We start from the raw sequence: 16,302 nt of genomic DNA, 5'->3' as shown, positions 1-16,302 counted from the left end.
TAAATCGAAGTTTCATTTGAAAAGGTTTACGTTAGACGTTTCAAACCATTATGTTGAATTTTTCAAAATTTTAAATAAGATGTGTTAAGATGACATTTGTATCATCAATTAATTTAAATATTCTAAAATAGTACAATTTGTTGACCAGAATAAAGATTGGGACATATTATTCAGTTACAACAAGAGTGGTATTGAGCCTTTAATATTGGTGGAGTGTTAGGTGTTATATTGGTTATTGGTGGCGTTGTACTTACTATATTAATCTGGTAAGATTATTCAATAACAGTAAATATTACTTTAAGTTTATTTCTATTAATTTGCATTCATCCATTTCAATATTATTTGTCGATCGTCAAGAAATTTTAAATTCTCTCGCAAAGTAAGAGTAAACGTAGAAAATACTCAATATCCATGCTGTTGCTTTACGGGAGCGTGATCTGTTAGATGTAGCAGAGCTAAGACACCACCAGAGAACGATAACACGTATTCTTCATAAGGTATACAAAATAATATAACGCCTACGGATGTGACGTATCAAGGTCTTCAAAATAACCCAACACCTAAGACGACCACCACGTCAACCCACCATCATCAAGGCGTCAGGTTAACGAACACCTTAAATTGCCCCAACAAACATCCACAGTCGATATCACATCAATATCATCTTATGAAAATCTCGTGTCTTGTCAACCGACGGTCACCGGTGAAACCTATGAAAACCTTACTTCAAATGAACGGATAACGAATCATCAAAATCAACAATTATCCACAGTCCACGAATATGAAAGTCTCCCCGGTACTTGAGATAAGACTGCAGGAAACACAATATACCAGCGATGCGTTTCGCCTGAACAATATTTTGTAATACGATTTCTGTGAGACAATGGTCATTTCTTTCATTTCTAGAAATATTTCTTTCTTTCATTGTCCATAATTTGTGCGAAAAGTGCCTCGGTGGTTGACTGAGAACAGTTTTCATTTGCCGGCGTGTTGTTGGTTAATGGACACTTCAGGACAAACTCACGTGCAATATCCTTTTCATTTGATTTGCAGTATTAAAAAATAAAGGCCAGTTATTACTTTCCATGACGTTTGATAATTTCTGAATATTGCTAATTACTCTGAATAGATTCGAAACATAATATTACGCGTTTACCGTGTGTTGCAGATCTAAAGCATATTTTCTGAAACATAATAATCATTTTATACACAAAAACTGTTTAGGTTAGGAAAGAGCAAACCATTGGCATTCCAAGGTATAGATGGCATTCCAAGGTATAGACCTGGCCTCGGTTTATTCGTCTGGACGACTTGGCGTTTTCTTACCAGCCACTACGTCGTTCGCCACTGACGATGTGAAAATCCCCGGCGCGAAAATCAAACGGCCACCGCAACTCCCGACAAATAGATGTGGCGCGCTTACAGTCTGAATTTAATATATCCTTCCACTGTGATTTTTTATACTCCAGAATTCCGCATTTCACTCATACCTGAATAACAACCATTCACACAATTTGCGATGTTCAACCTTCCTTAACAAGTTTGTTAGTTTGTTTTCTACAATGTATTGCTGTCTTAAAATTATATTTGTTTTTGTTTTTACTTTGACCAAGATTCAAAATGTAGTTACTAGGAAGAAAGAAAGAAAGTTTTATAAAACCGCATGGCCTGAAATGTATTTTATTTTTTACCGTGGCTTTGCCCACAGAAAATTTTCCTTTCCACAACCATCCGACATCCCTTCACGTATTACCCACGGGTGGTGATGTTAGTTTATTATGCTTAGCGCAGGGGTCTTTCCTGTAGGTATATTCCTGTACACGGAGTAAAGCCACGAGGTTGAGAAGGTGTCCCTATCTCCAAGCTACATGCGCACAAAGGGGGTCGAAACCATGACAGACAGTTAGAGAGCACCTTTAGCTTTTCGCAGATTGTGATTAGTCAACTCCAAACAAACCCACCACTTAAAACCGGCTATACAGAAAATTAGTCTTTGATAATCACGGACAAAGATATAATTATGTCAACTGGCATAATCCGAGAGAGTAACCAATCGAATGCACGGAACGATAGAGATATCTAGTTTAAATTACATTAGCCATTAACAATTAGCCATTAAGTAATCGAACCGGGTTGTATACCAGCTTTGTTATTAGCTCTTTTTGTCAAATCTACAAAACTATATTCTTCCTAGTTGGCTTGTTTGCTGTTCATTATATAATACTGTAAGCTTAAGATGGCAAGAAGTGGAAGGATAATATTATCAATCTTCGTATTATCAATATTAATTGTAATACAAGGTAAGGTATCTAATTCTATCTTTTTTATTCCGAACAGCTGAACAAGTGTGCACATGCACATTTCCGTTGCTTTATTTTTCTCATTACCGGGAAGTTGTGTACTAGTCCTAACACATTTGTTTAACCGTGGAAAACCCACGGAGTCATATATGACCGAAGTTAATTACGGCCGCACACAAATTAACATATTGTTCCGAATAAACCAAATTTTACATTTTACAACAAATTGACAAGATGTAATGCCTTTTCAAGTTTCAAGGTCTCAGCTATCACCTAGCAACCACCAGACATGGTTACCTTTATTCAAAGCCGACGCGCAATTAGTACCTCTTAAGTTTACTAATTTTAAATCATAATTGGGTAAATTACATGTTTTTCATTGGAATAAACAATACGATTTGGATTCAAAGAACACATCACATAGGAACAGATTTGGCTAAGTATATATAATGTTTTCCGCGAAAAAAATAAATTGTTGAACATGAGTAGGTCACATGTGATCCATTGGGTGTTTTGGGTGTCGGTAATATTCTGTCATATGTGACCCATTGGATTTTTAGGTTATATTCAACATATGAATCAATTACAATTATACTTATAATGGTGCAGTACGGAGGGCCTGTCAATGACAGTTGTCTAGTCGCTTTGGTGGGAAGCGGCATGCACGTAAAAGAACCCTTGACAGTTGGAATTCGATATATGAGTAGGCAGTAGTGCCGCTGTCCTGACAAAATAACCTTCATAGCACACCCCAATCGGTGCAGAAAAAAGTACGTTAAACCCCATTTCATTTCATTCTTGATATATTTAGACACCTTAATGAACAAAACTGCTGTAATTGTTTTCCAATAATATATTCCTTCTACAATGATTAAGTCAAGAATTTCTTTTCATCTAATATTTCTAATTGCCAGGAAAACTTTAATCACAAACTGAAATTACATAGCAAGACAACCACCAAATTTAAAAAGTTAGTTGCTACAGAGCGTCGACCACTGTTTCGATCATTTTTCCTCATAGCTCACCGTATGGTGCATGCCCGTCTTTATTTTTTCGGTAGGTGTCTGATGCAATTGTAATTGGACTTTTTCGATGACGTTTTTCTCGCGCGAAATATGCGCATGTTGATTTTCGCGTTCTGGCATGGAAACACGGATTTATGCAAATTCGGCTTTGGCATGGCTGCCATGGCGTTATTATAAATAGACCGCGAATGTTCGTAAACAAAGAGAAATCATCACGTTATTCGATGGAATCTCCAAACATTCAAGCGATTTGTCTGTAGACATAGAAAAGCAAAAAAGAAAGCTGACCTTACACATCATTAGTACACAATGCCTAAATTATAAAACTTTATTTTGGCAAGAACCCTTTTTTGTTTTTTACTTGGTAGCTTTAATATAATATAGACTATCCAATGGAATCTTATGTGTAGGGTGATTACTGTCACGAATTGAAAGTTTAGCTATTGCATAGTTTTATGCTAAAAGAAATATAAACGAAGTTTTGCAATATTCATCGCTCATGTGCCTAGTTTTTCACACGTATATTACGCATTATTTGGTTCAAAATAGGTATAGTTAAGTTTTCCTTTAGTTCTCCTTGTACTCCTCTATGGTAGTATATTTGATTTAAAATTCTAAATTTGTTAATGTGTTATCGTCTAATATATAACTTCTATTCATGTAACTTCTAGATTAAGACAATGTATAGGACCTAATCCAATTTCTTTATTTGTTCAGGGTAAATTTTAAATCTTTTTCATCTTATTACTATTATTTAGACAGAAAATGTCTTCTTCGTTAACGTTTTACATGTTAGCATGAACATCGAACAAATTTAGAGTTTTGAGACTTCTTCCAGGCACCCATCATTATAAAGACCCGTCTTCATTAGCCCAGTTCGTAGCAAAACAGTAGGACGTTAAACCCCATTTCATTTCATTTCATTATGAAGAAGTTTGGTGTTGCCACTGTCTGCTTAATTTGGTGATTGAGCACCTGATCGGGACCACTATGTTGATATAAACGACTCACTCTTCGTCAGGTTGAATGATTACACGGAGTATTAAAATTGGAAACAACTTCGAACGTGACATATTTTTCAAAATAGGCTATACAACATTTATTCATTTTAAGACAAGTGCATGATTTGGAGAATTTTATTTGATTTTGGGGGGTTGGATGGCCGAATGGTTAGCACGTGCGCGCTGTATCATAAAGCCTGTCATTGAGTCAACTGGCGGGGTTTTGAATCCCTGGTTGTACGTGACAAGGAGTATGGTCGCCTGTCCAACCTCGTGGGTTTTCTCCGGGTCCTCCGGTTTCCTCCCACTGCTAAAGACCCCTACGCGCAAGCGAATTATTGAAATAAAACTAAAACCATATGTTAGTCCCGAAATGACCTTGTTTGTGTCGAGTGGACGTAAAACCCCATTTCTCTCTCTCTTTATTTGATTTTTTTACAGTTGAGCCAATTTATATTCATATATTGTTAATCTATATTCTATTACTGCTCTAAACAAAACGACAACCCATATTAATTTTGAAAAGATGTATGGATTAGTAACATTGGTCATAGTGATCCAACCCCTAGGAAATCCCTACCCTACAGCCCACAGCCCACAGCCCAATACCTACTGACATCAATGTCAACAGAAGAAGTGAAACAACTATGTCCAATATAATTTTGATCGTTTGATCAAAATATCGTCACATCAAACCAGTATGTTTCCTTCGAGTGGGTAGAATTTAATTTAGAAATTGTTACTCTTGGTAATTGTTATGTACGCTGTAACCATTCTAAATGTCCACAGAGTAACCGTGTTCTGTTAATTATATCTTAGTAGTTCTATCTAACAGCGATAGAAAGGTAGCATGTCTTTATTAGACTAGTCACAAGTGGTGATTCCTAATATCTTAACGTCGCGAGGATTCATAGCAGATCTTTTCTTTCTTTGTAAAAATAGTATTGTCAGTCAAAGCATTGTGCATGTATTAGTCAATAAAAACTACTGTATATACTTCGCTAGGTGCAAACCTTCATTTATTGTTTTAAGTGCCCCACAACATAAAATTCGTTGCTAGTTCGTCATTTATTTATGTTCGTTTAAATTATTCAATTAAGGTATGTTTAATTTCAAAACCTTCAAGTTACATATCATTTTGTTAAGTGTTGATGTTTAATGTGTGTAGTGTTTGAATAATCAATTGTTTTGTTATAGAAATGCCCACTCTGATTGAAGCCAGTTCTTCAACAACTATATCTACCGAAGAAACAACTTCTGGTGATGATATGATCTTTAGTTCTATCGATAGTTCAACAGAAGTTACCACCACTTTGAACAAAAATACAAGCCCGCCAGGTAATTATTGGGTGATTACTAAAAGCCACAATTAAATTTACAGTTCATTTGAAAGAGTTATTGTTGCCGTCTGACTCGGTTCCCGGTTTTTCTAGGTCATACAATAAGCGACTGTTATCCTGAAATGTTTCTAAGATGGCGTATAATAGTAAATAAATAAACACAAATCAAACCTTATAATGATATACAACTATGGAAAACATTTATTCAGCAAGCAATTACTTACACAGACGAATCTATAATAATTTCAGCAAGCAATTACTGACGTGGGTTCGATACCCAGCTTGTACTTAACAAGGAGCTGGGTCGCATATTCATCTGGTGCTGACGTGCCATAAATATGTTCATCTTCGTGGGTTTTATCCGGGTCCTCCAGTTACCCCCCTAAAGACTCATAAGCGCAAATTAATTACTAAATTAAAACTGAACCATTTGTTAATTCCGACATTACATAGTTTATGTCGTATGGATCTCACGCTGGGCTGAATGCTTTTCATTACAGACAGCGGATCAACTGGCCATGTCTTAGCTCCAACAATTGTATGGGGTTGCCCACAGAAATTGTTAGACACACAAACTTGAAATAGCATACTATAAACTATACGCCGTGCATACCAACGCCACTAGGCCATGCATATTGGAAAAAATCAGGCAATGCATGTTAATTCAAACTCAATGCGTCGATTCTAGTCCAACAATCAACAAAAATGGTTGAGCTGTTTACAAGAATTTCAGGATAGGCCTAAGAATGTGCGCATCCCTCGCTGTATTGACAATGCACAGTGGAAATCCGGGTTACCACATGTGCAATATAGTGGTGGAACAGTTTCCAGTATAGCTCGGAATTCAGAAATTCAATTATCAGATTATTAGATCTGATAAATCTTAGATGGTTTAGTAGAAAACGTAGTTACCACCACGAACTCTCCAATTAAATCAGAAATGTTAACAGATGTTCTTGACAATTTAACATACTGTTGTATATTACAGTTGGTGGATTGGTGGGTGTCGTAGCCGTTGTAGGTTGTGCTGTTCTTGGTGTGTGTCTTTGGTGAGTTATTATTACTACAAAAACAGATTTTCAGATCATTTATTAGTTTTTGATGACCCGTAACAAGGACACTTGGTTTATATAACTCAACAAACTATCATATTTAAAGTAGCTAAGTCCGTAACTCAATATCATCAAAAATCTTCGACATTGAAAACACGATTTTATTTGCAATTTAAATCAGCATTGGTGTTGTGATCATACCTGCAAAAGATGCGCCTCTGATATCCAATATTTAAGACAAAATAAACAGTTTACCATTGGTACACGAATCGTGTACCATAATGCGTTTCAGCGCCATTTGTAACAAGGTGCTCAAAGAATGAGGCTAGACATATTCCACAAGTCATGTCAAACGGTGATATCATGTTCTTATTTGGAGAGCATGCGCAATAAATAATATCGGTGTTGACTGGAATAAACAGACGCTAGAAACTGACTTGCGGTTGAGACTTCTGGCGTATTTCGCCGAACATAACTGATGACAATTCACAGTAAAACGGACACGATTGAATGTAAAACAGTTTATATAAATTCATATTACATTATTATATGTGTTGCGACCCATTTGTGCCAATTTCTAGGTCCAAAATATTAGCGATTTAGATCCTTTAAACATTATTATATAACAGTCTAAGTGAAAACCGAAGGTTTATATAGTTCTTTTTGAAACGATCGCTATCTGACCCCGTCGGATCTTTTGGATCAATACTTTTTGTACTCAAGAGTTTTTGGTATTTTGTCTTTACCTCAATAATAAATTGTATTAGATTACCTTTATTCCGACATTATTTCATATTTTTCAGGAACTTGTAAATGTTTCAACCCTTGTTAAAAGAGAAACCCAGACCAGCCGCTTCCGTTTGCCTTTAGTTTCCTAATTACATATTTACTATGTTTAAAATCTATTTGATTTGTGTTTCTTGTTGTCAGTATCTGAAACTATTGTAATGCAATCTGAATACAAATATAAACAAATGACAACAGCTGTCCATTTTAGTACTTTAATTATTTTATATATATATAGAACCCCGAACCTACCAACATCCCCCGACCAGGCTTATGAAAGTCTGACTTCATCAATGTCAGCATCTTATGAGAATATTGCTGCAAGTCAAACAGTCCCAGAGCATAGCAACGAAGGTCTAGCCTTGATATTGGATAAAGAAAATGTCTAAATATTTTACTAATTAACCCTATGACTTCATTCTGTAAATTTCAAATAATATACTTTTATGGTTTCATTAGTGGATTTAGAAGTAACTAGGTACGGTATTTGGAATATAATAATCTGGTTTATATAGTATCATTTTATGACACCGTTATATGATGTTGATTCTATGCGGCAATATTATTTTTAAAATGGCTGACACCCGTACAAATTCTTTAATGCAGTATTTCTTTTATTTATTTTTATTAAAAGTACTATATAATTTAACAGTGTACAGTTGTTTGATGTAATATTTCTTTTATTTTGTATTACGATTATAATCCTAACAATGTTACAATTGTTTAATGTAGTATTTCTTTTATTTTAAATTACGAGATTATTATTTGTCTTTCGCTTATGGTTTATTATAAGTACTGTATACTCCTAACAGTGTTGCAGGTTCTTTCATTCTGTATTTCGTTTATTTTGTATTATGAAAATATATATAATCCTAATAATTTTGTATTTCGTTTATTTTGTATCATGACAACTTTCTACATAATGGGATGGTGGCGAATTTGAATGCATTGAAACACGATCTGCATTTAACAGTTTAATTTAACCAGCAAGAGATGGATAGAAAACAGGCTCCAAAAAATTGATTTTTTTTCCGTACAATCAGGGGTCATTGTCCCAATGTCGAAAGGGACTGAGATCTGTGCGATATAAAGATACATTATTAGTTTCATCAAAATCGGATAACAAGTGTGACCCCTTGAGTGTCCACAACCTAATTCCTATTATATACTTTTACACAATTTGCGTACAGGGAGTGGCCATTTTGTCTGGTAGTTTCATTTCGATTTTCCCGAAATTTCGACTCAACCTTCATTATGGAGGAACGGTGATATATTTAAACGGTTTTTAAAATCGGTTAAAATTTTCACCTCTAGCGGATCCACAAGCTAAAAACACGATTGTTCGTACAATCAGGGGTCATAATCCAGGAAGTTACAGTCTAATATGTGCGAATATCGAACGGAGCCAAGATCTTTGTGTTATAAACATACATTTCAAGGTAAGAATTGTGAATTCTAGAGGGTCCATATCCTTGGTATTACATACTCTTACACTATTTGCGTACCAGGATCGGTCATATTGTCCGGCAGTTTCGGTCAGATATTTACGAAATTTGGACTGAATCTTCACTGAATACAAAATGAGACTTCTAGCTAGTCCATAAACTACAAATGTCATTTTCCGAACAATCAGGGTCTATAATCCAGGAAGTTACGTTCGGATATGCCCGGTCAGAAACCGGGATCGGTGTGTTATAAACATAAATATTAAGTTTCATCAAAATCGGATGAAAATGGTGACTTCTAGAGTGCCCACAAGCTAAAAACGTGATTTTTCTACAATCAGGGGTCATAATCCATGAAGTTATGGTATAATACATTCCAATTTCGTCAAAGTCGGATAAAAATTGTAACCTGTAGTGTGTCCAGAAACAAATTGTAGACCGACTGACTGGGGCCACGACAATATACGTCCACATGAAAATGTGGGCGTATAAAAATCGATAATCGAGACTTTGTTGATGATCGAGACTATATTGTGCACACTTTAAAGGCTGATAACTTCGCTCTGAAACGAGCACATCTTTAATCGAAATATCAGTTCAATCCAGTTCAATACTTTTTTGACCTAAAGGAGTTTGGCTACTTTAAATGTTAAATCCGGATCTACACTTTCAATTGTAAACTCAAATTTTTTAAAGTCCACCGTTCTAAACTCATAGGGTTGAATGTAGTGAAAGTGGGCCATCATTCTAATCTGTCTAGTCGTTAGTGTGAGATTAAAACTGGCAGTAACTTTAAAGGATTGCTTGGCCGTGACATTCGAAGGAGTACTTTCTGGGTTGAATACAAAGTAAAATGATCACATTATTCTTCTTTAACTTTCCTACCAACTAACAAAGAGACATTCGTTATTTACCGAGTTTAAGAGCTGTAAAGTTATTCAATAGCCATGAATATTGATATCCTTTTCACGTTTCTAAAGCTTTTTATAAATATCAGAATACGAATAATAAAAAGGAAATTACTCAACATTTCAATACATCCTGTTTCACCTGTATCGAAGGTAACTGAGCAATGGACGTGTCTATAATTGTGTTACTTTTAACAATTTTACTGATTCTATCCAGAATACATGGTAAGAATATATAATTCTTTCCCGTATTATTCTTATAAATTAGGTTATTATACTCGCAACAGTCACTTAATATTTAAAAATTTAAAGACAGGCCCACTGCAATCAGTGAAGAAAAATCACAAACCGAACTTTTTCATTCAGCATTTTAATTGATTTTACGGTTTCCAATTGAATTAAAGATCTAATACTTACATGTACCCAATAATTTCTAACCTAAATGGCCTTAATGCTGCTACGGAATGCTGAAATATCTCAAGGGTTTGGTTTTCAATGTGATTGACTTATATAATGATAATGGGATTCATTTAAAATATTGTGTTAATTCTTTTACAGGAAATAGCTGTCCAGACAACAATAATGGTAAGCCATTTACAAAGCCACTTTGTTTTGAAACTTTTTATACGACGGTGCAAAACATATTGTTCAGATCTGGTGTTGTCAAAATACCCATCCTAGTCTGAGAGAGGGGGATCACGTGGCTAAGTGGGTAAGACGCTGGCCGAGAAAGTTCATTCAGATTTTCCAGCGTGGTTTCCCTTTGTCAGTGATGCAGGATGGAGGGCCTGACAAGGACAGCTATCTAGTCGTTCGGATGGGACGAAAAACCGAGGTCGCGTGTACACATTGGCGTGCACGTAAAAGATCCCTTGGCAGTTGGAATTCGATATAAGTAGGCCGTAGCGCCGCTGCCCGGGCAAAATGTCCCTCATAGCACACTATATGACGTATATGCCCGTCTTCATTAGCCCAGGTTAGGAGCAGAACAGTAGGACGTTAAACCCCATTTCTTTTCATTTCAAAATCTGAGAGAGGTGTGTCAACCACGAGCCAGGTTTGAGGGCGAAGAAGTTCTAGGAATATTACCATCACAGCCCGGTCAAAATAAGATTATAATTTCGATTCATTTCTTTTTAGTCTTTCTGATTTTTAAACTATATGTATTTCAAACCATTTCAAAAGGTTAATTTTCAAAACAAACCAACACATATTTAGTTAAATCTACCCATTTTAATGAAAGCCTGTCTGGATCTGTATTAGATACTATACATGTTCTATAATAACATTGAGTTATCTCTAATGCCTTAAAATCAATATAGTGCCCAACGGTACCCCTTCATGGTGTGTATTATCAGCTACTGTGATCAACGTGTGGTAATGAAATAACAATGCACATTTTAATAATATAGTTTTCTGTTAATTTTCAGCTCCTTTAGTCAACATGTGTAGTAATGAAGTAAAGACAGGATCTAGATTATATTTAGATATAAATATTAAACCTGGAGATAATATAACCAACTGTTCCTGTATACTACAATTAATACAACCTGACCATACCAAGTCCGACTACCTGGTGAATTTTGATCCCAAAAATTCTCAGTCAAACTGGTGTATATATGATTTTACTGTAGCAAACGTGGGGTCACGTGGTCAGTATAATTGTGCAGACAGGGGGGATCTATTGATATTCCATGTAAATCCAAACCAGACGACACATTTGTTGCTACAGAAAATAAATTTACAGAATACAGATTTTACAGGATGCATTGAAGTCCAATCAGGTATACATTTAATCAAATATTTTGATATTTCGATTGTGAAATTTGAAATGCTAATATAGAATATTGCTATTTTATCAAGAATAAAAAGTAAGTGTCCCGTTACTCTTTAAATACGAAATCAGGGAAGTGTTCATCCATTTTAATTCCGAAGTTAGTATTTAATAACAGTTAAACCCTTTCTTCATTCTTATCTATATCTATATTTGTGACTGTCGTTTGTCTGTCTGTCTGTCTGTCTGTTCGGGGTTGGCGGTTACACTAGGTCTGCCCCGAGTCTGAAATTTGGGGTATAGGGGTAGCTCGGACCGGGGAGTAACATAGGCCAGGTGGCGTTAGTCTACCACTTCCGGTTTCGGAGTTATGACCCCTCGAGCGAAGCCGGTCTGTTCGGGGTTGGCGGCTACACTAGGTCTGCCCCGTGTCTGAAATTTGGGGTATATGGGTAGCTCGGACCGAGGAGTAACATAGGCCAGGTGGCGTTAGTCTACTACTTCCGGTTTCGGAGTTATGACCCCCCCCCCCCCGAGCGAAGTCTGTCTGTTCGGGGTTGGCGGCTACATCTGCCTCGAGTCTGAAATTTGGGGTATAGGGGTAGCTCGGACCGGGGAGTAACATAGGCTAGGTGGCGTTAGTCTACCACTTCCGGTTTCGAAGTTATGACCCCCGAGCGAAGCCGGTCTGTTCGGGGTTGGCGGCTACACTAGGTCTGCCCCGAGTCTGAAATTTAGGGTATAGGGGTAGCTCGGACCGGGGAGTAACATAGGCCAGGTGGCGTTAGTCTACCACTTCCAGTTTCGGAGTTATGATCCCCGAGCGAAGCCGGGTATCCTGCTAGTAGTAGAATAATACATAATTATAAATACATTTTAATATGATTGTAATGCATAGTTATGAGAATTTTTATTTTCCCTTTCTTTTTAGTTTCAAAAATTAACTTCAGTATTAGCTGTGAATCACGGGTTGAATATATCGAATCACCAACAGATTCAGTTGGAACTGATATAACCGTGTTCCCAACAACAGATAGTTCAACAATAAAATATGATAGAACATCAACTGAAATACCAAAATCGTCTTTAAACATCGAGACGATTAATGGCCTCTCCATCACCACGCCTGTATCTTCAGAATCCCATGGAGCATCACTATCACAGGGTACTTTATCTTTATTGTTTAAACAAACCCCAACTGGTATAAAGGGATGGGTGGCAGAGTGGTCTATCGCATGCACTTTAGACCAATGAGTTATGTCATTGTGTGAAGTGCTATATGTTCGATCCCATTCTTGTGCGTAGAATGACCTAGTTTGTGTTGAGTGGACACCATCTCTCTCTCTCTCTCTCTCTCTGTGCGTCTCTCTCTCTCTCTCTCTCTCTGGAATATGTGACTATCAAAAGCAGAATTAGGGTGTTATTATTTTCCCTTCTGTACTCCGTGGGATAGTGACTTCCTATGATTATTTTCCCTTCTGTACTCAGTGGGATAGTGACTTCCTATGTAGTAGTAAAGTTTTAAATCATAATTGCACTTTGTATTTGTTTCTGATGCATTACATGTTTTAATATTTTTTTATTGAATATATATGAAATTCCCCGTCTTCATTAGCTCAGTCCGAACAGAACAGTAGGACGTTAAACCCCATGTCATTGCATTTCATATATGAAATTCAACGGTTTTCTGAAAGCAGACAGGATACTTGGAACAACCATATTAAATAAAAACTTTTAAAATTATCAAGACTAAGGGGGCTGTTAAACCAAGATAATATAATATTCATTTATTATCTCAAGAAAGATGACGAATTGTTTAGTGACTAAATGATTTCTTGTTTCTCTTTTACGACTAGTTGACGTTGTTATTATTGTGGTACTGAGTATAACTGTTGTTATTGTTATTATTTACATCATTACCATGTGTATTTGGTAAGTACAATATTTGTTATAATCTAATATAAACAACCACCAATAGTTCGTGTCCTATTTCAATAAAAAACATATTATAATTTCGCATAGTTCATCTTATCGGAATCTAATTCAATTAATCTCCTTGAACTTATGCTCAACACCGTAATGTTGTAAATAAGGTATGTATTGCCTGTTCGTATTCACAAACATTGATGATTTGATACATTTGCAAGATATGTTACATCCAAAGATCTTTTATGATTTGAGATATAAATAATTTTTTTTTTTCAACACTGTAGGTAAATCGAAACTTGAATAAAACTACAATCGTAGAAAGTTATTAACTCGAAAACAAAAAACCCCAATATACTTGATAAATCTGATTTAATAATTTATAGGAGTCTAAATCTAACAGGTTGTGCTATTTTAAATTAAACCGGTGTGATTTTATGTTTATTTTTAAGCAAACTGAAAACGAAAGAGCAAAGGAATGATAAACATCTGGAGACACCAATATCAGCAATAAATCCTGGCTTCTCTCAGACCGGTGCTAACTTTCAGGATAATGACGAGGATGAATTTGATACTCTAGGTGATAATGGGTCTAATAGGGTTGCTTCTGAAAATGGTGTTAATCTCATTTATGCAATACCCACCAAAAGTGGTAATATAGAAAATAGTAACCGCTTTTTCGATGCTGACCACGTCTCTATACATCCTGTTAAGCCAGAATCACTCGAAGTGCAGCCAACAGCAGCCATCGCAACTGATCGGGGTAGGGAGGGAGATCTACTGTATTGATTAATGTTTAACATATAGTAAGCGCAACCGTAAAAACTACGTGATTTGTCACAACCGAATGACCAGACGTTTATGGCGGGATATCGGGTTCAAAATGCCATCTAGTGTAAAAGGGAGAAAATCAACAATAAAAAGTAGAAAATCTAAAGTAAACGTGAAAATTCTTATCTAAAAGGGTATTTTTATGGTTAAAACCTATAAATTTATGTACTTAGTCTGCAGAAACATCAAGCTTTTCAACTTTCATGGACATAATTTCTACTTTCTACTATCAACTTTTGACTTTCGACTTTCCACTTTCTACTTTCTACTGTCAACTTTTAACTCTCGACTTTCCACTTCAGATTTTCTACTCACGATTTTCTAACGCAGATTTTCTCCAATACTATGGTGGCTGATAGTGGCCATGTAATTTTTCGCCATTTTCATAACCCGTCAACACGACATAACGACAGTATTAGTGAGAGCATACGTCAAAGTAGACTTGGATATTAGAGACTTTTGGCAAGCGTAAATTCCTGGTCCGCATCGCGTATCCATATGGATTTTGTATGTGACGTCATCAATGTGTGCGGCAGCACGTATCGAACAGCTTTCATACGGAAAGGGTCCGTATAACATCGTCGTCATTTTATCGCCTTTTTTGCTACTTTTATACGCTGAAATGTTGTTGCTTAGCGTTTTTATGAATCTATGTGTATCCTAGAACACGAAGGTGTATATTTGATGTGATTTTAACCATGATAAAGACGGGAATTTAATCATTATTTTTGATAAGTTTTTCTCGGTATTTTCATATTTTTCCTGTTTGTCTAAGAACTAAGCTAAGCTCAACTACTCATACGTACGCGGCACGAACGTCTGTCAAAACTCTAAAACTACACTGACGCAACGTATCACATATACGATACGGATACGCGATACGGATGTGAAAGATTCCGCTTGCCAAAATTCTATAATATCCAAGTCTACTTTGACGTACGCTCTCACTAATACTGTCGTTATGTCGTGTTGACGGGTTATGTCCTTCGGATGAGACGAAAAACTGAGGTCCCGTGTATACATTAGAATGCACGTAAAAGATCCCTTGGCAGTTGGAATTCGATATAAGAGTAGGCGATAGTGCCGCTGCCCGGGCAAAATTTCCCTCATAGCACACTGTATGGCGTATGCCCGTCTTCATTAGTCCAGCATAGGAGCAGAACAGTAGGACGTTAAACCCCATTTCATTTCATTTCATTTCATTTGACGGGTTATGAAAATGGCGAAAAATTACATGGCCACTATCGGCTACAATAGTATTGGAGAAAATCTGCGTTAGAAAATCGTGAGTAGAAAATCTTAAGTGGAAAGTCGAGAGTCAAAAGTTGACAGTAGAAAGCGGAAAGCGGAAAGTCGAAAGTCAAAAGTTGATAGTTGAAAGTAGATATTATGTCCATGAAAATTGAAAAGCTTGATGTTTCTGCAGACTAAGTACATAAATTTATAGGTTTTCGCCATAAAAATACCCTTTTAGATAAGAATTTTCCCGTTTACTTTAGATTTTCTACTTTTTACTGTTGACTTTCAGCTTTTTATTCTAGATTGCATTTTGAACTCGATACCCCGCCATAGACGTTGTCCCTAATTAGGTCCTCCGGCACGCAAACCCAGACAACAGAAAACTACGTTGAAAATCCCGTGGAAATCTAACGGCCAACACCATGCTAGGACAAAATTTGTTGTTTTCTAAATATTCAGCTAGTTTTATTTGTTACTATTATTTAAACTATGAATCCATTTACATGTATATATATTTGAAGATCCTTAATGCATATGCAACAATTCCAACCTCATAAAAAGTATACATTTTCTTTTAATACGTTTCTTTTTAAATGAAGTTTTTTGGTGATTACAAATGTGTAACAATGTAAAAATCATTAAAATGATAGAATTTTTTTTAATACCTTTCTTATT

The 16,302-nt window shown here is 36.0% G+C and overlaps 1 protein-coding gene and 1 long non-coding RNA gene across 2 annotated transcripts; both read left to right on the top strand.

Moving 5' to 3' along the window:
* Positions 1 to 2,051: 2,051 nt before the first annotated feature.
* LOC126810907 (uncharacterized) lies at positions 2,052 to 8,318 on the top strand. Its single transcript, XR_007675324.1, has 4 exons — positions 2,052 to 2,300; positions 5,524 to 5,664; positions 6,655 to 6,715; positions 7,522 to 8,318. It is a non-coding gene; the product is annotated as an uncharacterized LOC126810907 (long non-coding RNA).
* A 1,679-nt stretch (positions 8,319 to 9,997) lies between these two features.
* LOC126810904 (uncharacterized) lies at positions 9,998 to 14,455 on the top strand. Its single transcript, XM_050536267.1, has 6 exons — positions 9,998 to 10,082; positions 10,416 to 10,442; positions 11,288 to 11,641; positions 12,563 to 12,796; positions 13,488 to 13,563; positions 14,010 to 14,455. Exons 1-6 carry the CDS (start codon positions 10,022 to 10,024, stop codon positions 14,344 to 14,346), a joined length of 1,089 nt encoding a protein of 362 aa, XP_050392224.1. The 5' UTR covers positions 9,998 to 10,021; the 3' UTR covers positions 14,347 to 14,455.
* Positions 14,456 to 16,302: the final 1,847 nt, after the last annotated feature.

This window comes from Patella vulgata, chromosome 2, assembly GCF_932274485.2.
Source record: "Patella vulgata chromosome 2, xgPatVulg1.2, whole genome shotgun sequence".
In the NCBI taxonomy this organism is placed as follows: domain Eukaryota; kingdom Metazoa; phylum Mollusca; class Gastropoda; family Patellidae; genus Patella; species Patella vulgata.
Note: the sequence above shows the minus strand (reverse complement) of the source record. Positions and strands in the feature narration are given on the sequence as shown.